The 23,489-nt window shown below is 41.6% G+C and overlaps 2 protein-coding genes across 2 annotated transcripts; both read right to left on the reverse strand.

Moving 5' to 3' along the window:
- Positions 1-7,893: 7,893 nt before the first annotated feature.
- TMEM174 (transmembrane protein 174) lies at positions 7,894-9,585 on the reverse strand. Its single transcript, XM_054398217.1, has 2 exons — positions 8,954-9,585; positions 7,894-7,996 (listed from the first exon to the last, which is right to left on the reverse strand). The coding sequence occupies exons 1-2, from the start codon at positions 9,583-9,585 to the stop codon at positions 7,894-7,896; spliced, it is 735 nt and encodes a 244-aa protein (XP_054254192.1).
- A 6,740-nt stretch (positions 9,586-16,325) lies between these two features.
- Positions 16,326-23,249, reverse strand: TMEM171 (transmembrane protein 171). The gene is made up of 3 exons (XM_054398106.1): positions 22,619-23,249; positions 20,791-20,932; positions 16,326-16,542 (listed from the first exon to the last, which is right to left on the reverse strand). Exons 1-3 carry the CDS (start codon positions 23,247-23,249, stop codon positions 16,326-16,328), a joined length of 990 nt encoding a protein of 329 aa, XP_054254081.1.
- Between the last annotated feature and the right edge of the window lie 240 nt (positions 23,250-23,489).

The following is a 23,489-nucleotide window of genomic DNA, read 5'->3' on the forward strand; positions in this document are numbered from 1 at the left end:
AACACACAGAGTGTGAGATAAGAAGGTAGAGGCATTGAAAGCAGGTTATCCTAATGCATGAAAGGAGCTAATATTTCCCCCCTTAGCCACTACCTCATTCTTTCTTTCCTGCTGTGTTGAGTCTTACTCTCTTGACTTTATCCTGCCTTCTATTAAAAGCAAGGCCAAATCCTAACTAATATTAACATGGAGCTTGAACAGTTTATGAAAGGGCTTGTACAGTTGCCTACCACAGCAGGAGCTGTGCAAATCTTTTCCACTTTGATGCTCCCAGTGCTGCAGTCTCTCACCAAGTGCTGCATTAGTCCAGTTCCTACTGACACAGGCCTACAGTAGATTATTTTAAGCAAGTTATTCTACCCTTTGAGTATGAGTGCTGGGGTTCATGTGTATGCATACTCTTGTGCTTTGCACATCTATCTAGCAGCTTTTTCAAACATGTTTACTTGAATAATTTAAGAAATTATTTTTTACTGAAACATTGTTTAGGAAAGTGCTTATTGTGTCATTTGGTGATGTAAAGTGCTCCGCAATTTTTTTCTGTCACTGTTATGGATTTGTTTTATTTGATCTTTCTTTCCCCCCCTGCCTTTCCTTCTCACTACTGAAGTATAAGAATAGAAGTCATCCTCAACTGGCATTCCTGCAATTCCCCATTCTTCTATCTTCCTATTTCTCTGGACATTTATGCCTTTGACCTACGGTCAAAGCTCTGTGGAGTTTAATGTTGCTACAGTTAACGAGAGAAGGGGGAGGTGGACTAGATGATCTCCAAAGTTCCCTTCCAACCCTTATAATTCTGTGATTTTGTAATTTGTAGCATAGCTTCTTCTCTATATTCCTTCCTAATCTTTCCCAGCATGTTCAGGTTTAATTTAACTGGCTGAAAAAAAAACCACAATCACACAAGATGCATTAGGCATTTCATTCTGACAAGCATTCTGTGCCTCTCAAGATTTGTTGGATACAAATAAAGGCCACACTGAATGATCTTAAAATACAAGAATGAAGTCCAGAGCTGATATGATTTATTTGTAAGATCAAGCATGTGCATGTTTACATTGTTTTAATGGATAGAATTATGCTCATTGTCTCTGTGAAAAAAAAAAAAAAAGCATCTAGTGAAAGTTCAACCCTCATGTAAAGGTGCACTGTGCTCCTGTGGCAGCACAGTGCTGTCTGTAGGAGTCCTATTCTGTTCCTGTCTATCCAGCTTGAAGGGCAGGAGAAGCAAGCACCTTGTGTGCCTACAAAAGACCAAAAAGACATAGAAGACTCTAATAATGCAGAGTGTTGCCACATTGCAAAACACTCAAGTATGCCTGATTTTAAGGGCAAAATCTAGGGAAGTGGAATATATAAGCTGTATTGGGGCAAATATTGTAAAAATAATACTTATTTTCTGTTACTGTTTTATCAGGATTAATAAAGCCATGTTATTTATGTATAAATTTGGAGTTATGTGGGTTCACTATTTGCAATGATTTACTTGTCTTTTTCTATTCCTTTTCATGGTAAATTTTGCAAGGAGCCGTGTTTTGTGGAAAAAAGCCTGTTGCACCTCTACATTTCTGAAGAGATTAATTTCTGCTGAGGCATTATTTATTGATTTTCCTCACTTCCTTAAGACGGTAAAAAAAATGATGACACAAAAAAACAGCAAAGAGATGCAAACCACGGCCTCCTCAAATTGCCTGCCAGCTTTTCCCATGACTCTGTGTGAGGTAACATTGTGTGAGCCAGCCACAGTGATGTGTGAGCCAACCACAGTGATGTGTGGCAGGTGCCCGGGGATATGAGATTTTAACAAGCCAATAATGCCTTGAATCCTGGTGTGGCCTGTTTCTGGCTGAGTCTGAGCAGAGCAGCAGGAAAACAATAAGTGGTGTCTGTTAACATGGAAGCTACCACCAGTTTCACAGTTAAAAGTTTAAAATACATACCTATTTAGTTTTTGGAAGTCACCTTGCAGTATTTTTCAATATTTCCTTAGGTACATGTTCAAGCTAACAAAGCCTGAAGCTCTATCTTAAAAGGTTAGATCTTGATAGTACCCACTGAACTATAACTAAGGAGGAAGCTGCAGCTATGTCAAACACAAAAATATCAGACCATTCACCCAGGGCTGTTAAAGAGCATGCCCTGTTCCATAAGTAGCATGACCAGCATCTTACCTATAGCCTAATGACTTATCTAACACAAATAAACAAAAAGCACCTGTTATCTTTTAAAAAGTAATCTGACACAATATAACCAAAACAGGAGAGCAATAATCTCATGCTTACCTTAAAAAAGAGGCACAAAATATCCCATGGTGTTTGCTAAAGAGCAATCAATTGCTCATTAGAGTTGCCACACAGACCACAGATACAAGCAAACCTGGCACTATAGATTTTCGCTTGACTCTGTGCTGTTACTGCATGTGAGGTGAGGGTCAGGAAGTCATTTTCTGATTGATCACATGAACTAAGGAAACATTTTTAATTGTTTGGTATGGAAAAACTTTTCCATTGCTTTGCAAATGTTGTTCATAAAGACACAGGCTTGCTACATCTCAAAATTAGACTGTGACTTGGAAGTGTTGACACTGTGCCCTGAGACCTCTCAACTAACCTAAATCCATACTGGGAGAGTGTCCTTGTTTGGCTTGGAAAGGGTTAATTTCTTTTCCACAAGAAGCTGGGAGAGGCTACACACAGGACAGACAGCTGAACCAGCTAGTGGGGTATTCCATACCATAGGAGTGCTACATAAGGGCAGGGGGGTGAGGGTTGGGGAGGTCGAGGTTAGCTGGTGGTGTTTACATGTTGTCACATTGGGTGAGTGCATTGTGGCTTACATTGCTTACTTTATATATCACTTCATTAGTATTATTGCTATTCCTGTTCCTTTTTTCCTTGTATTGTTCTATTAAACTCATGAGGTTTTGCTCCTGACTTTCCTTCCCATCCCATTGTAGGGTGTGGGAGCCATGTAAACAGTTGTATGGGGCTCAGCTGCTGACTGGATATAAACCATGATAAAGTGGCTCTTCCATAAGTTTGCTGGTGTCAGGAAGCTGAAATAAACTTCTCATGTACTTCCACATGAGTCTGTGCCACCACGTGCAACTATTACAAACTGCTGCAAGTCACCCCATGCCTGTAGGGCAATGAGTGCCTAAACTGGGTGCTTTCAAAAAGACTCTCGCTATAGACCCCACTTGCCCTGTGAGGCTTTGCATCATACCACAGGTGAGAGCTGAATAATGTCTGTTGGAACCAGAAGCTGGACCAGAAAATACACCCTAGGAAAAAAACTTTTATATTTCAATGGCACTCAGTCCACAGGACTAAGTCTAATGTAAGCCTCTACAGTATGCGGTGATATGGGCACTGGCGTCTCCACAACTGCTGTTTTGCACTGCAGACCTGCTCTTGATGAGCAGTACTGCTCAACTGGTGCAGGCACAGACTGTGACATCCCACCTGGCTGTGCTCTATGCTTCTCTGCTAGACACAGTGGTACACACTTGTGGATGGAGCAGCAATAGCTGCATGTCCTGCTGACCTTTATTCACTCTGACAGCTAAAGTGGAGCCAATAATGATACTTGCAGCAGACACACATTATTTTACATTCTGTAAAAAAACAGCATGTCCTAGTTCTTCACAAATGACTCTTGGACTCCCCCTGTTTCTTCATGCAGAGAGAAATCTGTCCTATTAGGTCACAGGGTGGAGAACGAGGGTGTATGTGAGTTCAGCATCTCTCCCCAGGCTGAAAACCTTCCAGGCCGTCCACTCTGCCTGTGAGAGTGGGTATACTCAGTTCCTTGGTGATTTCACTGGGTCTTTAACAACAGGTGTATTTTTTTCTTTAAGGCAACACTCGATTGCGTGGGAGCTCAGAGTTCTTTCGTAGTGGCACCTTTGCTGTTTGAGGGAGAAAAGCTTCAGCCCTGCTGGCTCAGAAGCCAGATGTCATACATGCGAGGCAGCAAGCTAAAATGTACCGGCCCAGCATCCTAGCTACCTGCCCAGTCAGTGACGACACACAGTGATGACAGCCTTCACACCGTCCAATATCAGCTTGGGCAGGTGAGGAAAAGGGCGACCCCGGCGGTGCTGCGCGGTGCAGCGCGGAGCGGTGGCAGCTGCCGGCACAGCAGCTCCGCAGCCAGCGGTCGTGCTCTGAGCCTCCGGCCCCGCCGGGGCACTGCGACGCCCCCTGGCGGCAACGGTTCGAAGAGAGGGCGCGGCGGCGGGGCCGGAGCGGGCGGTTGGGTGAACCTGCTCGGCCGTGGTCCAGCTGGGGCGGAGAGCGGCGCGGCCGCGTGAGAGCCGAGCGCCCGTGCGGAATTGAGGGCGCGGCGCAGCGTTCCCGAGCATCCCGGCGGGACGGTGCGCCGACGGCCTGCTGTGTGGCTAACGAGGGCTCTCCGGAATGAAACGAGCCCTACTTACAGGTTTATTTTTACCCCGAGACCCCAATTTCCTAAATCCCGATACAATTTTAAAAATAATTCTTTGCAGGATTTCAGCTCTACTACTGGTTTGTGCAGGCCGCCAATTTAGGGGTGTGCATGCAGGCACTTGCTCAGGAGCATGAGTTTCAGAAACAAGTGCCTCTGGTGAAACTGTTTTGGGGAGTTTTCTTCTTTTCTCTTTTCTTTTCTTTTCTTTTCTTTTCTTTTCTTTTCTTTTCTTTTCTTTTCTTTTCTTTTCTTTTCTTTTCTTTTCTTTTCTTTTCTTTTCTTTTCTTTTCTTTTCTTTTCTTTTCTTTTCTTTTCTTTTCTTTTCTTTTCTTTTTCTTTTCTCTTCTTTTCTTTTCCAGTCTTGTCTTTTTATGTCTTTTCCTTTTCTTTTTTTCTTGTCAGAAAGAGCTGCAACACCGAAAGCAAAGCAGAACTTGACTTGTATATTCCTGTACTCCCTCACAGATATGGCAGTGCTGATGTTAAAAAGCAGACATCAGACATAAGATTTTAGTGAAGAATGCAGCTGCATTTAGCAGGCCGCACTTAGTGTTTCTCAATCCCAGAGCAGCTCTGTGCAGAATTTTTACTGCAATGAATATAATCTAGCAGAGCTGTGTCAGTTCACCTTGATAAAATTCTGGACAAATAGGTTTGTTCTTTCACCCATCATAAAGTAATAATGCTGAGAGGTAAATTCATGTGACACTTGTATCACTGAGGATACAGTAGCAAAGCAGAAAAAAACTTCCAAAAAATTTTTTGAAAAAAAGGACTAAAGTGGCTAAAGGTGGAAGAAAGCAGGAGAAGGAAAGCCTTCATATGATACTGCTCTGTTCGTAAAAGCAATGATCAGTCAGTACAGCAAGAAAATGTCAGACAAGCTACTCAAATATCTGTGCAACCTGAAAAGACTCTTACAAAATACAGACAGAAATAATCTGATGGGTCAAGACAGTTTTAAAATGTTATTTACATGTATTTATTCAGCCTTTTCTCTAAAAAGAAACTCAGGGCTCTTTCAATGAACTTAGTGTCTACAGAAGTTAACTTAAAAACTGATACAGAGTCTACAGTGCAGCCTTCTGGATTTCTCACCTTTATTCTCATGGTATGACTTGATGTCATAAAAATATAGGTATGATTGTCCCATGAAACATGCTTGTGTCATATATTTAGAGGAAAAAAAATTTAAAAGGAAAAAAAACCTGAGAGAGCAGCAGCAAAAGTCTGTGGTTTCTGAATGAAGAAATTTTCATGTTATGGTGGAGGGTGAAATTTTGACCTTCGTTCTGCAAGTGGATCCATCAAACCTGACCTACATGCTCTTGCAGTGCTTGCTAGAGTCAGCAGAACTATGTGCTAAGTGCAGGGATCTGTCCATGTGGAACTAACTGGGGATTTGGGACCTTCCAGTTTCCTACTGTGGAGGAAGGATGAATTCACCTCCATGTAAATTCTGGAAAAACAGCAAGAGATTTCCATAAAAGAAACTTGCATTTATTTTTAGACCTTCTGTTCTCTCACTCAATCCCATAGAGATCATGCTGAACACAGAGTGCCTGCCATTCTCCAACTACATATCCCTGCCTGCTAACACTTGGCCATCACTGCTGAAAATCAGCATGCCCTATATTTCTGTAGTGAGAAGAACCTTGCACATAGTTAGTAGTCACTGTCCAGTAGCAGCTGCTGCAATTGCTAATTCATCTTTAAATCAGCTTAAATGTGTCCCAAAATTTACCTCTGTCAGTGTCACAACCATTACTGTGGAGTAATGTGGTTGTCTTGTGCCCTTCCAAAAATGCCAGGGAGGTTGGTCTGCATGTGCAGATGTGTGCAGCTGCACAATATTATGAATGCACGTCTCCATCCAGAGCTACGTTTTCTTATTGTTAGCAAGGCTGCACGGACGCTCAGTGACTTCCAGCTCAGGTACATCCCATAGTGCATGATCAACACCAGGCTTCTTCAGCCCTCAAGAAAGAGTTCAATGAGATCATCACAGACTGATGACAGCTGGTATGGGCTGAGACACCTGTGCTGGCAAGTAAGAGAAAATTCATACATTCCATAATGGATGCTTGGTTTTAGCTGTGTTATTCCAGGCCAGGAATCTGACCCACAGGCACACCTGCAAGCACACCACTCACTTACTTTAGATGCTGACCATTATCCAATGGTGCCTGCTCCAGCAGGTGTAGGCTAAGAACAGCTTTTGGTTTGAGTCTTTCAAGGGACATAGGCAAAACTGGCGGGATCCGCTTGGGGAGATACCACTTGTCCAGCTGTGTCAGGGCACTTACAGGCACAGTCAAAAGCTGAACTTTAAGCATACATAGAAATGCAAAATAAAAATGGAAGAACTCATGGCCTTCTCATTTGCTCCAGGTTTTACACAGCTCCTGAAAACTTTTTTGGGACCTCCATTCTGGATTGCAATGTTTCAGAGCTTATGTACATCATCCTGGGTTAGACATGACTGTAAACCCATTTGTGGACACAACGTCTGTAATCATATTGATCTTGAAAGTTCACTGCAGCCCATAGTTGCCTGGGTGGTCTGGGGGTGCTGGACTTGTGTGGCTAGGATCCATGTTCAAACAAGGAGAAACCTCGATCATAGCTTTCCCACAGAGCAAGTTTACAGCTGGAGAAACTGTGATTGCTAAAGCCTTTAAAACTGGTAGGATCGCACACCTCTGTCAAGGCTTCAGAAAGGTGACATTTTCTTGAGGTACATTAACCTAGTAGTTGTTAGGACTCCTGCTGGGAGACAGCACTTTGAATCCCATCAGGTGTGGAAGGGAACTGAATTTGATGCATGCAGGATCTCTCAGATGTCGGTGTAAAAATGGGCAGAGGTCACTGTATTTTTTCTGTTCTGGGATGCTCTGGCTCAAGCAGAGTGCTCCAACATGGTTACAGGCCTCAGCTGTACATGTGAAACAGGCAAGGGAAGTCTAATCTATATACTGGACTTACTTCTGGCTGAGTTAGTCTAAGAAATAGGACACAAATAAGACATTAGAGGCACTTCCATGGATCAGACATGTCAGCACCTTTTAAATCTCCCAAGGAAATGGAAAATATGTCAAGAACAGATAAAGTGTTCTCTGATGATGCTGAATGTGCAGGAGAAATGACCTTCCACGGCATCTTATGCATTCACAATATACACTGGTCTGAAAAATCAGGTCTGAAAAATCAGGTTTCTTGATAGGGATTTAGATCCCTGAGCTTAATAGCTCGGCCATAAATAGTTTTGCTATTAAATAATTAATAGCTTTTTTGTTAAACTGCATAGCAAATGGCTAATGAATTTCGAGGGAGAAAAAGAAGGGATTGGTTAAATATCTTCAGTGATAGTGAACTGTGTATCTTGGAGATTAAAAAGCTAGTGTCTCTTAGAATTGTCATCTGTTGTCCATGGTCATTCTAGGAAGACAGTGGGTATATTTCCTCATAAGGTGGAGGTGACAAGTCATTACAGCTGCAGTCTTCCAGCAGCTCTTCTGGTTCATCAGGACTGTTCTCTGACCTGGAAACAGGAAGAGGAGCAGGTGCAAAAAGAATTTAGCAAATGCAAGCATGTAAGTAACCTCAGTGCTGTATCCTGTCAGTCTCATTTTGGCAAAGCACATTCTGACTTCTTGAGAAAACGCTACAAGATGAAGTTTTACTTTGATTTAACAGTTCACAGTGTTCTTTTTGTGAATTATATGTGTCAGGAAGTGACCTTTGTTTTCACGCTCCCTATGCCAGTCACGTGTTTCTCAGGATGCCGGGGTTTGTCAGCAGGTTTTCATAGACTTTGATAAATTAACTAGAAGTGACTTGTGTTCTAAGGAGGATGTAATTCTGAGTAATTCCTATTATTAGAACGTCTTTCCATAGAGGAAAGAACTATATGAAATTATTTTGTGTCTGATTAAATCAGTTGCGTAGTGCTTTGTAATATCAGCAATTTTGTTTGTGCCCTACAACTAGGAAAGGAGTAAGGACTGGAAGGTTGTTACAGTGGGAGAGGAGTGTGTTGTGACCAGACATAATCAGGAGGGAGAGGATCTGGTATAAAAAATCATTCTTCATTGTTGTAAAAATGCTGTTTGTGTGCTGACTTGTATGTTGTGGTTGTGTCTGAGTGGAAGCCTCTGGCTATCCGTATAACTTTCTGGCCAAACATCTAAAGGTAGTAAGATAATCATAAAAATAAAACATGGGCAGGAGCATATATACTAGTATTTTTTAAAGCAATAAGAGATTTAGTAGAGTGAGAATTGAAAGAGATCCATAAGTGAATTTAATTTGGATAAAAATGCTTTCCAGAAAATATATGTCTCCATAGTCTTTAGTTAATAAATACTCCTAAGGGGGGTAAAAAGAAGTCTGAAGAAGGATAACACCCTGGAGTAGCTTCTGTTTCCTTTGAAACTATACATGGTTTCAAATACTCAGCAGCCTGTGTAAAAAACACTAAGTATTTCAGAAGCTGTACCTCTGGTTCCTGGTATTCTCTGCAGGATAATAAGTCATGTAGTTCTCATCTCCGGTAAAAGCTGGGTTGTCCAGGGAGTAGGCAGGGCAGAAGTGAGCAGAGCCTGGTGTGGGAATTGGTGAGATGCTGGAGGAAAGAGCACTGCAGCAGCTGAGCACTGGATGAAGGTAACCAGGACTTACAGCAATGCCTTCTTGGGCTGGGTATGGTGGAGGGATGTACTGTACCACTGTGGCACCATGAAAAGTTATAGGCTGATTAATGCCGGTGAAGACAAAGGACTGACCACTTGCAGTCTGGTCGAGTTCTGACATATTTTCCTCTCTTTCTTTACAGGGCTTGCATGTAAGCATGTTAAATTTACAAACAGCAATCAGAATAAAAGTCACCCCAACAGACAGCAGAATAGGCCCTAGTAACTGAGTCCACTCCAGGTGTGTAATGCCATCGTATTTTATCCATCCCATCACGGTGAAAGTGATTCCCACCAGTCCCAAAAACACACCTGAGAAGAGCAAAGTGGCGCCGGCTTTATCCCCATCTGACACCAGGACATCAGATCTGTTTGGCTGATAAGGAGTGACAGAAAAGACATTCAAGGAGAAATCTTCTACGTTGTTGTTCTGCTCCATTACTGAGCCTAATGTATCTTCTGCTTCAAGAGAAAAGGGGGCTCGTAAGGGACTCAGCAGAGCTTTTAAAGTCGAAGGTTCAAGTTAGTTATACAGGAACTTTGTGTGTGTATGGTTAACAGAGTCTATCATGGGAAAGAATAAACTTTGCTTAGAATAATAAAGGTCTGGGAAGTGAAGCCTGAAGCAGTCACTAAAGACTTTTTGAATTGCTACCATCACTTCCGAAATGGCTTCACACTTGCGAGGCTGCTTATCTCTTTGTTTATCCTCTTTAATTTGGCACCCACTGATACTTCCTCACTCTGCCCATGCCAGATGGGAAAGGAAGAAGCTGTAGCCACCACAGCTCTTCTTAGGCTCCCTGCCAGCTGATGTGTCCAACATACGGAGAGCATACATTCAGTCAACGGCAATGAGGCAACTCTTGCTCTCCTTGAGCGACCACTCCAGCAAGACAGATATGCAGGAAAATGCATAGGCATTGCTGGGTATACTTTGCCGTGCTCTCAAGCACGACATTTGTGGCCACATCTGGACCTCTGTTGCAGCTTGTTCTGCAGTCCATAATTTCTGTGGTTTAAAAATAGCAGAGTAGGTTTTCTGAGATTTTGCTAAAGGGATTGGTTGGCTGGGTGGGTGGCAGGGTAAATGGCAACAGGGTAGTGAGTACTGAACAGTCTGGGAGAGCTGCTGGTTGCAGGAGAAAAGTTATTTCCAGCCAGCCAAAGCTTTCCAGCTGTTTGAAGGCAATATAATTGCTCTGTAATTTCCCCTTAATTGTGGACATTTTTTTGTTGTGGGAATTCCACCCTTTCCTTAAAGCTTATACTGAATAAAGCCCACTTACCCTAAAACGTGCAGCACTGCAGGAATAAGAAAGAATGCCTTGTAAATCTCTGGTTAAAAATGTTATCCTGTACTTGCAAGTATCTAGAATGTGGTGGTTTTTTTTTTTTTTTACACCTCAATGAACTGTTTAGTTGAACCTATCTCCCATATATTAAACAGACAGATTAACTGAATCTTGCAATTTTCTGTTTCCTAACAGTTTGAGACTAAAGTAATTGTTGACAGATGGTTCTGGTATAATTTATATAATTCCTTAGGGAGAAAAATTTCCCAACTACTTGACCCATTTTGACTATCATGGCAGGGGAGTATGCACAGTTCGGAAACCACTCTCAAGTGACAGAATGTAGAATGCTATTTCCTGCTATCGGCAGCTCTGGGGAAGCAAGCTTATCCTGAAATACATAAAATAAACTCAGTTATAGAACTATAAATCTCACCTTTCAGATTGCTTCTTCAAAATCAGTAAAGGGGACTTTGTGAAGAGTTCATTTCTGAAAGGGGCTGCTCACCAAATTTGGTGCTTTCAGAACTGATGCTGAATGCAGTTGCCAATGTGTGTTTCTCATTTGTTAAGAGGTTGACTTTGAGGAATATTAGTGCTGGACTCCTTTAAACATTTTATGGGAAGTTTCCAAAGTCAGTATTATGCCTTTTCTATTACTTAGGGTGCCAACAATTTTCCTGACAAATACACTTACGACCACCCCTTCTTCCATCACCAAGTCTGGTCAGGACTCTGCAGTACTTGAATAAGTGTTAGAGTACTTGCAATGCAGTGGTTTCATATGATGACAACTAAATGCGAAAGTGCTGAAATACTAGATAAGCTGTTCTTGTATTGGCAATTATAGCCAAAACCTATGTCATGGTTAACCTTGTATTTGGCAGACTTAATGGAATGAACTTTCATCAATGCTCTCTGCAAGTTAGGTTTTTCTATAACACAAATCATGCTTGTTACTTTGCTGAATCTTCCAGACTTTCCAACATCCTTTTAAAAACAGCATTATATCATAGTAGCTGCCCAGCTAGTGGTGTACACAGATGTAGAAGCACCTTTCTCCTCTCATTCTTTCAAGAACTTTGCAACTGCTATTTGCAAAAGTAGGGTGCTGGAGCACATACTTGGTCCTATGCAGTGGTCCTTAGATGTTGGCCAGAATCAAAGTTTTCCATCAGGTATTGCATCATCCCATGACTGATGCTCTTTGACCCTGACCTAGGACATGACTTCATGGTTGTTGAGCAAGTGCAGAGCAGAGCTGATGAATACAAGTGGTTTATTCCAAGATACTTGTCACTTGAACTTTGAAAATGGAATGGAAAACATTTTTTGTTTGGTGCAGTAGAATCTAAATTAAAATTATACTTTCCCCTCTAAACTGTCTCCTCTTTGTAAGACAAAATTTCCTCTAAGCTTTCCCATACTTCTGTCTTTATTTCCCCAGACAGAAGTAATACTGCATTCAGGCAGCTGTCAATGTCTTAAGAGATTACTGGATCACACTCATTTTTTAAGGTCAGTGCTATCCTATGCCTTTCTATGTTATAGGAACTCACTTAAAGATGCTGATTTACTAAATGCATCCCTTTAAACTGGAATTGCTCCTAAACAAATGAAAAGATTTCTGTGAAATCTGAGGAACTGATCAGAGTGAGGTTTTTAGAATTGGTGACATTTTCAGATCTCACTAAGGTTTGTTCCCACCTGCTTTAGGGACCTTACGCCTGAACACAAGCACTGCTTTGCCTTCTGTTGCTTTGCACAATCTTCTGTCACCAATGCAGACTTGCTGCTGGAAGCAGGTTTTCTGTAATGCCCTGCATCTCCTCCATTCTCTAACCAGTTTCAAGAGTCATCTAGAAGCATTGACAAGCTTTCACTTAATCCTTTTCTCTCTCCTTCTGCTATTAATTTTTACATAGTTGGTTACATTACCAACCTGTTTTATTGAGGTTTTATTTTCTTACATGCCTGTAACACAGTCATGGACTTAGTCAGAGAACATGCAAAAGAAGTTGTATAAGAGAAAATGCATCAGAAACAGATGTGTTCCTGTGTGAGCTGGTATAGGTGATCCTGCTCTGGCAGGGGGTTGGACTAGATCATCTTTTGAGGTTCCTTCCAGCCCTTAACGCTCTGTGATTCTGTGAAAATTGTATCTGTGCATGGTATTGCACACTGGTTTGCTTTGAAGAGCAGGTACAACATATCACTCCATAACAAAACATTCAGTTGTAGGGAAGTTAAGAAAGACTATTTTTTCCCTGGAGGAAGGCAACTCTAAGTGCAGTCTTTAATGGACAACACAAATTATGTGTGAAGAGCAGTACCTGAAGAACCACCCATGAGTGGGCATTGGGCCCACACCCTTGGGCCATCTAGTACTGCTGCACTGCCATCCTCAATGCTTAAATGAGCTTCGAGGAGTGGGTTCAGCCAGCTGCCTGCAACTGCATCTACCTGCAAAGTGGTTTTATATTCTCCCAGGGGAATGCTGTCTTGGCAGCAGGTGCAACCAAATCGAAGGTATTTCCATACCTAATTATTCAGATATGTGCATGTGTGATAGATGCAAGTGCACAGATGAAGGCAAAAACATTCACTGCAGAAATGTGGAGATACTGACAAAAACAGCTGCATGGACACAGAAATGCCCTACTAGCCATGACTCTGAAGAGGCAGGGTGGGAGAGGTGTAGATGGATACAGCACTACCAACCACAAAGGGCAAGGATGGGGTGGGTGGGATCCAGTGAGTGCTGCTGTTTTAATGAAGCATTGTTGCAGAGATCTGTGCAATCTCATTTTTTACAGATTAATTAGATTTCTATAGGGTTTTTTTAGCTGCTGGTCAGGTAGGAATAAAGACTTTTCCTAGAAGAGGGACATTATTTTTTCATGAATCTTTCCCATTTCCAAATGATTGTGGAGTTACAGTTAGAAGCAGAGCAGTTAGTACAACCAACAAGGGAGACCTTAACTTCAGAGGATGAGTAATCCTTACCTCCCACTTTGCCTGTTTAACTAAGCGTGAATCAGTAACCAACTTGATTTGCTCCCTAGCATTTGTGTGTCAAGAACTAAAGCTAACCTTAAGGCAAAAAGGGGGTTATAGCACCATTAGTGTGACACTAAAGTATCTCACTTCCTCAATAAAAATGCTATTCTGTATTATTTTAAGCTACTTTTATAGTTTTACAAGGTGTTGCTTCCTTTCTATTTCATCCCTACTCACCACATGAAAAATTCCTTCCACTAATGTTGTTCACACAATGGTAGCCTTTGGTGATGGCAGCAGGATCTGCTGGCCTTGCTGAAACAGATTTTTACAACGCAGTAAGCAAGTACTGTTGCCCTGGTTGTATTAGCTCTCTGAGTGGTAAACAGGTTGTGGAGGTACACCCAGCACATCTACTGAGTTTTCAAGGAATGATTCTCCAAGTTAAAAATAGAAGACGCTAACACAGATGTGTATTGAACTATTTCCTAAGTATTTTCTCAAAATTATATAAAGAGAAATTATGTTTTCAATCCTCATTTTCAGAGCTAAGTAACACCTGCTCTTCCCAGGAAATTCGGGTGCTAATACCACAGTGTCAGGTCAGCATCCTTCTGGAGCATGCTTTCTGTCAAGACTGCTTTTTGAGAAATAAAATGATCCACACCAGAGACAATGTAGTAAAAGATCAAAACATAACCTTGAAGAAAAAGGTAGTCATGTATCAGTTCCAGAGGACTCAGCTCAGAGTCAACATATTTTACTTCGTTTGCCTGGTCTCTTGGGTACATCTTGGGAACAATTGTTTGAGCAAATTGCAGGCAGCTCAAAAGGTTAATACCTTTATGGACAGCACTCAGACATGATGATATTTTATTTCTTTTTTTAAAGGACGGTGACATATTTCAAGATTTGTTTAGAGTAAATGCTTTTTTGATGTCTAATCTTTTCAGTTCATTTTAAAGTATAACAATAGAAGTTGTTCAACATGGGCCTTTGTTTGCTTGGGACCCCTTAGTAGAAAATATACCAGCCTCTGTACTTGTACAATTGCCTAACAAATCCAGATGGAGTGAAGCTCCTTTGACACATGCAAGGCTTTGTATGCACAAATCATGCACGCCAGTGGGCACTACTGTTAAAAATCACACTAAAAACTAAATCTTAAAAAAAAAAATCCAAGAAGATGGTAAATCCTAGCTTGGATTACAGAATGTATTCAAGGAAGAGTACCCTGGAAAAACTCACTAGGGAAAAAAAGAGAAAAAGAGTATGAAATGCCTGCTGGCTTTTGTGGAGCCCTGTTCTTCATACAGACATTTCCTATGGCCAAGTCAAGCCGGTTTAATCGGCTCCCACATAGTAAATCCCTCTCTGTGCTGTGTTTGCTCATTACTCTGCATGCGTAAGCCCCCTAGATCTGCTGCTGGCAAGACATACCTCCCTCACCAGCTGGTTTGTGTGCCTCCACAAAGAGCTGCTCTACCATGACTGGGGAACAGCACAGAGGTGGAAATAAATGACCAAAATCTCTCTAAAGAATGCTGGCAGGTGAGAAGCATGTTCTTAGGAAAATGATGTGAGACAATCTCCTTTCCCTAGACACAGAAGGGAACTTCAGTGCTTAATTCAAAGCTTGGCATTCTGTTACAGCCAGGTTTGCTGAAATTCACCCTGGCATAAGACAAGCTGAGGTGTAGCTAAGGTCCCAGAGCATGCAGGTGTTCAGAGACTTAGATAAACATGACAGAGATGGTGCTTGCATGTTTTAATGCTAGTAAGTTCACCATGCTGAATCAAGCCCAAACAGTTGCTCTGCAACCTTCTGTTTCTGGGTACAGAATCAGTTTTCCTCCAACAGGTTCCAGAGCAAGTCATGGAGCACCAAAGGTGACGGGCGAGACAGCCCCTGCTAATTATCCTTTCCTACTCCAAGCAAATCCTTTAGTTCAGGAATAGGAGCAAACATTCACTAGAACCTGTTGTCACTCCATCCTGAAGGTGGACAGCTACCACTACCCTGGGGGCTGCACAGGGATACAGGAGCTAAGAAGGCTACATTTCTAAATGGCCCGTGAAGTGCTGCTGCTCAGTTAAAAAACTTCTGTTGCATGCATTTCCATGAAACTGCCTCTCTTGCATTTACTGATAAGTGACATCTGCACCTGGAAGATAGCCTTTCTGAGTGGTGATCGCTCTCACAAACAAGCGCCCCTACAAACCATCAATCACGATATGCAACCACAGCAGAATGCCCCTGACATCAGTCATTACCACAGCCAAACTGTGAGCCTTCTACCTATACTCAGTGTTGCCTTAACTGCTGACTAAAACTGATTTTCATAGGCATTAGACTTATATAAGGACCAGAGAGAGTCTAAATTAAGCTACGAGTGTTTGTTACCAGGCAGACCAAAAAGTAACCATTTAAGTTCTCCATTAAACATATTTGGCCCCGTTCTTAAACACCCTTGTTTTTGATGCTTTCAGAGTATATACAAAGCTCTGCAAATAAGTATTTTCCACAGAAGTCATACAAAAATAGAAATAAGAACACTTCTTAATTATGTCTTTTTTGAAGCTCCAAACAGATTTAATTAAAGTAACAAAAAAGTTGCCTCCATTGTATGAAGAACAATTAAAAATAGAAACCGAAGCTGTAACAGAACAAGATGGGCATTTAACATTCTTGCAGTGAACGGATTCATCCTTTCAACTACTTGCTCAAAAGCCAAGCACTAATATTTATTGAAACCCAAACTCATCATTTATGCTTTTTGAGGAAAAATTAGACACAGCCAACATTATTGCTTTTATTACAAAATGTAAATAAAGTCAAAAATTGTAAATCTGAGTGTAGAAATTAATTTAAAAATGAAATCCTCTATGAGCTGGTGTCAGATGTGGCTAGGGAAATACGTGAAGAAGATGAAGAACATTCATTATTTTTTATTGATGCTTTTTCTTCGTATTTTGGAGGTGATTCAGAGGAAAGGTATAGCATTGGAAAAATGTCTGAAGGTGAGCTGCTTCCAGAAATTGTATATATGGTTTCATAGTCTCTAACAGCAACTGTCCTTTCATCGTCCGCAAGCAGTGCTCTATAAAACACAAAACTCCATATTAGCATAATTTATTCCTTTACAGTGAGTGAAATTACACTTGACTTACACACATGTATGCACACACTGCCTAAAAAAATCCCTGAAGCAAAGAACTTGCATAAGCACTAGGATTTAATTCTGTAGAGTACATGATGACTCACACAAAAATTCTGTTACTTCAGAGGGGAAGCACAAAACAGCTCCCTTCTAACCTTTCACATCACTTGTCAGAGTCTGGCTTATGGGTGTTAGCTGCTTCTGGCAGAGCTGTTCCACAATCTTATTAAATCTTCTGATCCTTAGCTCCTAATGTTATCTTTCCTTTTGTAAAGTCTATCACATACACACTGTCCCCTTCCCCTAGACTTAGAATTGCCTCACGAAAAAAATCACAATCCTTAGCCATTTAGGATCTTACCTAAAAGGCAACTTGAAACTTTTGTTAAGCTTTCCAGCACACCATGACAGACATGGAATAGTAGTACTTCCACTCAGAGCTGGAGAAACAGAAGCAAATGGACATGGCCAGACTGCTAAGTTCCCAGTAACAATAAAAGAAGACAGCTAAATATTCACTTTACTCCTCTGACCATCATTAACTAGATCCCACTTAATTGCATCCGCATGGTTCTGGTACTCTGCTTATCTTGTCCTGAAGTTTGCCCTCAGTACATTGCTTCAGCTTCTTCACAAGGAAAGAGAACAACACCTTGGTCCTCATTACTTACTCCCAGAGCTGACTCTTGCCTTTGTGTATTGCACGAGAAGCAGGAGTATGGAGCATAGTCACCTCATCTTCAGCACTGTTAGTGGTGTGTGAGCATGTGCATTCAAAAGACAGGGAATTTACAACATGGCAAATGCTAAAGTCCTACCCCATCATTTCTGGGATCAAAAAATGACTCAGCATTCTACAAACCTTCCCACCCAGCACAGCCTCCACCACAGCACTTGCTCACAGAACATACAGCAGTGAGCTGAAGATGCAATTCACATTTGTTCAGTACCCACCTGTGTATGAAATTGGTATTCCCTTCCAGCTTGGGGATTTTCAACCACAGCATTATGTTGGGAGGAACAAGGCCACTGCTTCTCCTCCATGAAAGGGCTTGGGAATGAATTTACACTAGTCAAGATGTCACAGCTGCTACCATGTGCTAAGCCATGGGAGAGAGTAATTGAGTGAAATACCTGAAAGTGCTATTAACTCACAGAGGTTAACTCCCACTCTCTGGGGAGTGTGGAAAAGCAACAGCTAGAGCACTCCCAGCCACAGAATGAAAACAGGTCAGAGTTTCTGCACCCAACGTTCAGGTGTTTTGTTCAGTCCGCTAGAAACTGCCCCAAGAAGCTGGGCTACCAACTGCCTCTTTGTGTACATAGGTTCATGAGGCAGAGAAGTCCAGACAGGGAATCAACAATGACTGAATTGATGGGATCACACAGAAAATTCGGATCACCACAACTGGACATCTGTGGGTTAAAGCAATTGATTCAGCGGCAGGGGATTTTGTAGACTGGGTGAAGGAAAGAGCAGTCATTTGGTATATACACCAGCAGGGAAAGCTTTTTGCCACTTCCCTACTTCTCTTGTTTTCCCTTTTTTAGTGCAGGATGTGCTGCTTGTGTTCTATCTCTTTGATAATCTACACATTTTACTGAAGACATGGGCAGGCAGCCCACATCTGAAACCAGGGCCTGAAATTACAGGGTAGAGAGGACTTATACCCCCCCAGTTTTGTGCACTGTACTTTTACAGACAGGAGGTACAAGAGTCACTCTGTCTCTCCCCTGCTTGCAAGGCTACAGCAGAACATGTATGTTCCTGTATTTTTCCCAATTACCCATTCCTGCCTGGTCTTTCAAATGTTTTTAAACTTAAATGTTTTTTGATGGTGCCCTTGAACCATATCTGAACTGGCTTTATAAGGGATACCAAAGGTCCAGGTTTACACGTGGGGCAAGTAATTTCTCCATTGCATTCTCCATTCCATTCATTTGCTTTGTATGTACATCTGGGATGTACATGTCAGAAGAGAGTTATATTACATGCTGGAGTTGTAGCACAGATTGGCTCAGCATGGTGCCCAGCTGGTATGAAACACCTTACAGCTGTGGACACCTTCACTCAGCCCAGTAAGAACAGAGAGACTTCACATAAACACCTTCTTTCAGCAGCAGGAGGTTTTTTCAGTCCTGCATGCTCTGGATGTCCTTTTTTTACAGTAGTATAGCTCTGAGAGCTGGTATGTTTCACTTGCACACTGAGAACAGGCAAAGACTTTTATAGTTCATAAAATAACATGTTTCTTCACACAACAATTTGTGCCTGTCATGAGAGCCACTGCTCTCTTGGAAAGCACTTTTGCTTGATCAGCCCTGACATCTTCTCATCCCTGCAACTGCCCTTGTCATCCTGAACAGGCAGGTGTTTAGAGCACTGACTAAAAGAAGAGATTCTGATAAGCTTTGTACAAAAAGTACTCTCTCTGAAAGCAGCTAAGTCAAAAGCCAGCAGACTGCATTAATTACAGGTGTATCTAGGGTTTTAGGCATTGCACCCATCAGTGCAAGTCATTAACCTCAAGCTGAACTAAGTCAGTGGGAAGCAAACACTGAGTGTCTCCTTCCCTAGGTGGTCTGTACATGATTTTTTTTTTTTTGTTGGGGTACCAGTCGTACTGTGCACTATAGTGTTGCACTGGTAGCAACAGAGAATGAGTAGGTTTTTTTGACAAAGCTGTTTATTTTACGTTACATTAAAAAACCCCAAAGCAATTCTGAGAAAAGGCAAGACAGTCTGGCTTGTAACAGCAACAGATGGAGACATCTGATGCTTCCAACAAAGAAAATGTTTGGAGGAGGGCACTAGGAAATGGAAGATAATATGAGGAGTTGTGATGGTAGTTACTAGATAAGAATGCCTTGTGCACTAGGGCTAAGCTTCAAGAATCCACCAGGTACACTTCAAGGGATAACTGCATGTGGCTGCACACAACATGGTAACATGAATAAGCACCATTATTACCACAAGTATCCCCCTCCTGTGGCATTTAGGTCTTTGAGCAGGCAGAGAGTTCACGCTTGCTTGCTTCAAAAGAAAGGTAAGCACTAGTTTTGAAGAACCACCAACATCAGGCACATAGCTGGTACAGCTGGCCATGGAATGCACTTGAACAGTTTGGAGTATAGTGGAAAGCTTTCAAAGCAATGGCCCAACAACTGATACAATTTGACACAGCCAGGCAGGCTGGGCCTCTTGCCGCAGAGACAGTGCTTAGGATGCTGCAGGTAGAGTCTTGTAAAGTGTTATTCAATGACAGAGTCACACACCACCTACTGACTGGCAGATCAAAACCAAGCCAAGTCAATTCTGGATCATTAAGGGCCTGAGAAGTTCTGCGCTTGTGGCATCTAATTCCCCTGACCGAATCTAGTTCTGGCTCTTGGTATGTGGCCCTTGCAGTGACCTCTTCCACTCTCAAGTTAGCAGCCCATTGGTGTTAATCCATAAAGGATAGATAAATAACCCTGCCAAGTTCTTGTGGTGCTTCCTGAGCGTGACAGTGGCAGCATCTAACAAATCAGCTGTACTCAATGTGTGGAAAAGTGGCTGCATGGGTAAAGTGTAACATCTTCAGATTAAGTTTGCATTGCAACCCTTCTTGTAAGCTCTCTCAAGCTTCCTGCAACAACAAAACATCCTTTCATCTCAAAACAGTGCTACTGCACAAACAAAACAGACCAGTACAGCAGGTCTCACTTCAAGGCAGTAAGGGTTACAAGGTGAACAACACACAGAAGTGACCTCTGAAGGGTCAGAGGGCTTGTGGATAGGTGTCATGCAGTGCTCCCTGCATTGGGTCTATAGAGGTTTCCTAAAATCTGACAGTTTGGATATCCCGCTACTGGGGCACTGTGGTCTGGGTCATCTTCTCTTGGACAATCTGTGGAAGAAATCTAATCTAAGCATATTTAGATAAGGCTGGAGACTTAAGGTTTTGTGTTCACTTTGGAAGTTCTTTTCAGTCAGAATTTAATCCTCAGGAATGACTCTCTATGGTTTGTGATTCCCCCTTTTCACTAAGGTATTTTAGCACCATTTCAAGTAAAGGTATCTGAAATAAGTTGAGTGACGTACTAGAAAAATTTGCACTACCTGGTAGAGTTATCCACAGTGACTATTTAAGAATATGATTAAGAAACACCTCAGATTTACAAAGATGGAGAAGAAAACACTCTTACCCATCACTGAAGATAGAGTGGTATGGTGGAGGACTTTCACTTGTAGGCAAACCACTTGACACAAGACAATGTGTCACAGTTGGTGACACAGGGTCAGCAAAATAAGGAGGTGGTGGAGGTGGGAATACCATTACAGCATCGCCTAGGGAAAAAATGCCAATTATTACGTCTGAAAAACTGAGCACCACTGTTTATTCTATCTGTATCTTAGATTTCCTGCCTTTGGAACAGCTGTATTTGTACTTGTCTACCTTTTAAGATAAAGAGCAATGATCCCACACACAGAACTGTTATATTCTGGGCTGCTAAAGTACATTGGAAGTGCAAATTTATCCCCAAATAAAAAGATGCAGCATATTCACAAAGGGAAGATTTCAGTACAGCTGGGGAAGAGAAACATTCTTTCTAGCTAAGCTATAGAAACCTCTGGTTGTTGGCTGTCTTCAGAAACTGGAAGTGTGAAGAACAGAGTTATTGTTGGCTCACTTTTTATGGGAAGGCAAGTACTTGGTTTTCCTCACATCTTACCTCCTATCTAACAGGGTGCTTTAAGTTCCTCCACATCCATATATCCACACATAACAGTGTTATATCAAAAGTACTCAAGTCATTAACGGATCATGATTGACTTTGTGGTCCTTGACAGTTTTCCTACTAAATTACTTGTAGCTGAAGACACATCAGTAGTACCACAGCAGTACTGATACATAATTTACTATTAAACATGCTGTGCAGCGTATTTGCCGACTTCATAATTCAGGAGTTTCAATTTTTTACTTATTTATTTAAACAGAAAGTTTGTATCACTCACTGAGCTTGCACGATTTACATAAAAAATTTACAGCTGCCTGACACCTTTTTCCCCCCTCATAATTTGCATGCAGGAACAAGACATGGAGTACAAAAACCACTGAGTAAGCTGGGAGGTGTTTTCTAGCTGAGTCACCATTCTTCCAGAATGTGACTATGCCAACAAGACATCAGACTTTATTCTTTCAGTTTTACTTTTCCTGATGGAAGCATAAAAGAAATCCACTAATTTTGCCTTCTCACCTTTAAGGACAATCTGAATTCCTTTCTACAATCCTTTGATTTATCGCAGTGGCTGGAAAACTCACTTTAAACCCTCACACTTTCTGAGGGTCACCAGGTTACAGGTCTGTACACTGGTTTGACAAGCAGAAGAAAAAAGTTCTGCATAATGAACTTCCAGTCCAGTCAGTCAGGATAGCCAAGCAATACTCTAATTTACTCGTTAACCCTTTCTGAGAACTAAAAAATTACCTTTGCATAGGATGTATTCATTGGGTGTTAAAAGCTGTGCCATATGCATAGAAGTATTCTGTGCTAACACACCACATTTGCTCAAATGCTGTGCAATTAACAGAAGCATCTTGAATTCACATCTCTGGTAGATAGAAGATTTGGTCATGGCTAAAAAAAATACACTGCTTATGAATCAGATTCTCCTATTTCAGGGGTCAGAGCTCAAGGCTAAAATAAATCTTAAATATAGTCATAGAAGTCAACAGACCTGTGATCTGCAGTGTCAGCTACACATTTCAGAAAGGAAACAGGACTGGATTCATTTGTGTTGGCTTACATGACTTGTTTTGGACAGACTGTCACATCTTTCTTTTTATGCCAAAGAAGAGGATTTGTCTTTGAGAGAAAGGTAACTGAACTGACCATACAGAAAACATATGAGACAAAGCAACACTTTTTGTTTTCGCTAGTTTGACATGCCAAAACTGACACACTAGTGGAAAAAAAAAAACAACCAGTGCTACTAACTCTCAAATGTAAAATTCATGTATTATTTACCTACCTACTATGACCTGAAAAGATTCAGGACTCTGAGTATGTTCTTCACTTTCGCAAGATTCTTGATTGAGATTTAAGTTTTGTTTCTTTTTAACATGAGCTATCACGAAGAAACACAACCCAGTAAGCACAATCAAAGGTCCCATGATTTGAAGTGACAGGAGTCCACAGCCCTGGAGGTCCACATCAGAACTGTCGGTGTGGTTGAGCTGTATGCTGTGCCAGCTGGGGCTGCAGCCAGGAACCCAAATGCCCAGGATGCTAATTAGCATTCCACTAGTTAAGAACAGGAATCCAAATATGAGAAACTGGGCAAACTGGCAGCTCCCACGACAGAAAACAAGGCTGTACACCTGCTCATTTTGCAGCTGCCTTTGTCTTATATACAGTCTGGCCCTTGATCGTGCCAGTAAAACACAAACCAGTCCAGCTATAGCCAGCACAGGCCCAGCAGCCTTAAGGACCTCACTGCAGTCACTGAAGGTTCCAGATGGGCATGACTGGAGAATAAAGACAGACAGCAGGAATCCAGCGCAGAGCAACACAGCTCCCAAAACAAAAAGGAAAAAAATAATTTTCCCATGTTGTCCATTATTTCCTTCACCTCCTGGTGCAGGAACAGCCACTGGATACATTAGTATAGAATCTCCTCAAGCAGATGATTTGGGCTTTTTTTTTCCCAGTTAGCATTAAGTGGCAGAAAATTACAGTAGATCTGTGAACATGAAAATACATGGATCAAAAGTAGTAAAAAACACCAGCAGGACTAGCTACATTATATTTACTATTTGCTATTCAGGCTATACTGTATACTCTTAGTTGTATTCTCTGTTGTGTAGTATCTCTATTACGGATTAAAGGGTTGATCAAGTTTG

This window comes from Indicator indicator, chromosome Z, assembly GCF_027791375.1.
Source record: "Indicator indicator isolate 239-I01 chromosome Z, UM_Iind_1.1, whole genome shotgun sequence".
Taxonomy (NCBI): Eukaryota; Metazoa; Chordata; class Aves; order Piciformes; family Indicatoridae; genus Indicator; species Indicator indicator.

Excerpts from the sequence above, each read along its gene's own strand:
- TMEM171 (XM_054398106.1), bottom strand. The coding sequence starts at position 23,249 with ATGTATCCAGTGGCTGTTCCTGCACCAGGAGGTGAAGGAAATAATGGA. Across the intron at positions 20,933-22,618 it reads ATCTTTTCAGGTCATAGTAG|GCGATGCTGTAATGGTATTC; the intron begins GTAGGTAAATAA and ends TTTTTTCCCTAG. Across the intron at positions 16,543-20,790 it reads CACTCTATCTTCAGTGATGG|AGCACTGCTTGCGGACGATG; the intron begins GTAAGAGTGTTT and ends TGTGTTTTATAG.
- TMEM174 (XM_054398217.1), bottom strand. The coding sequence starts at position 9,585 with ATGGAGCAGAACAACAACGTAGAAGATTTCTCCTTGAATGTCTTTTCT. Across the intron at positions 7,997-8,953 it reads GAGAATACCAGGAACCAGAG|GTCAGAGAACAGTCCTGATG; the intron begins GTACAGCTTCTG and ends TCCTGTTTCCAG.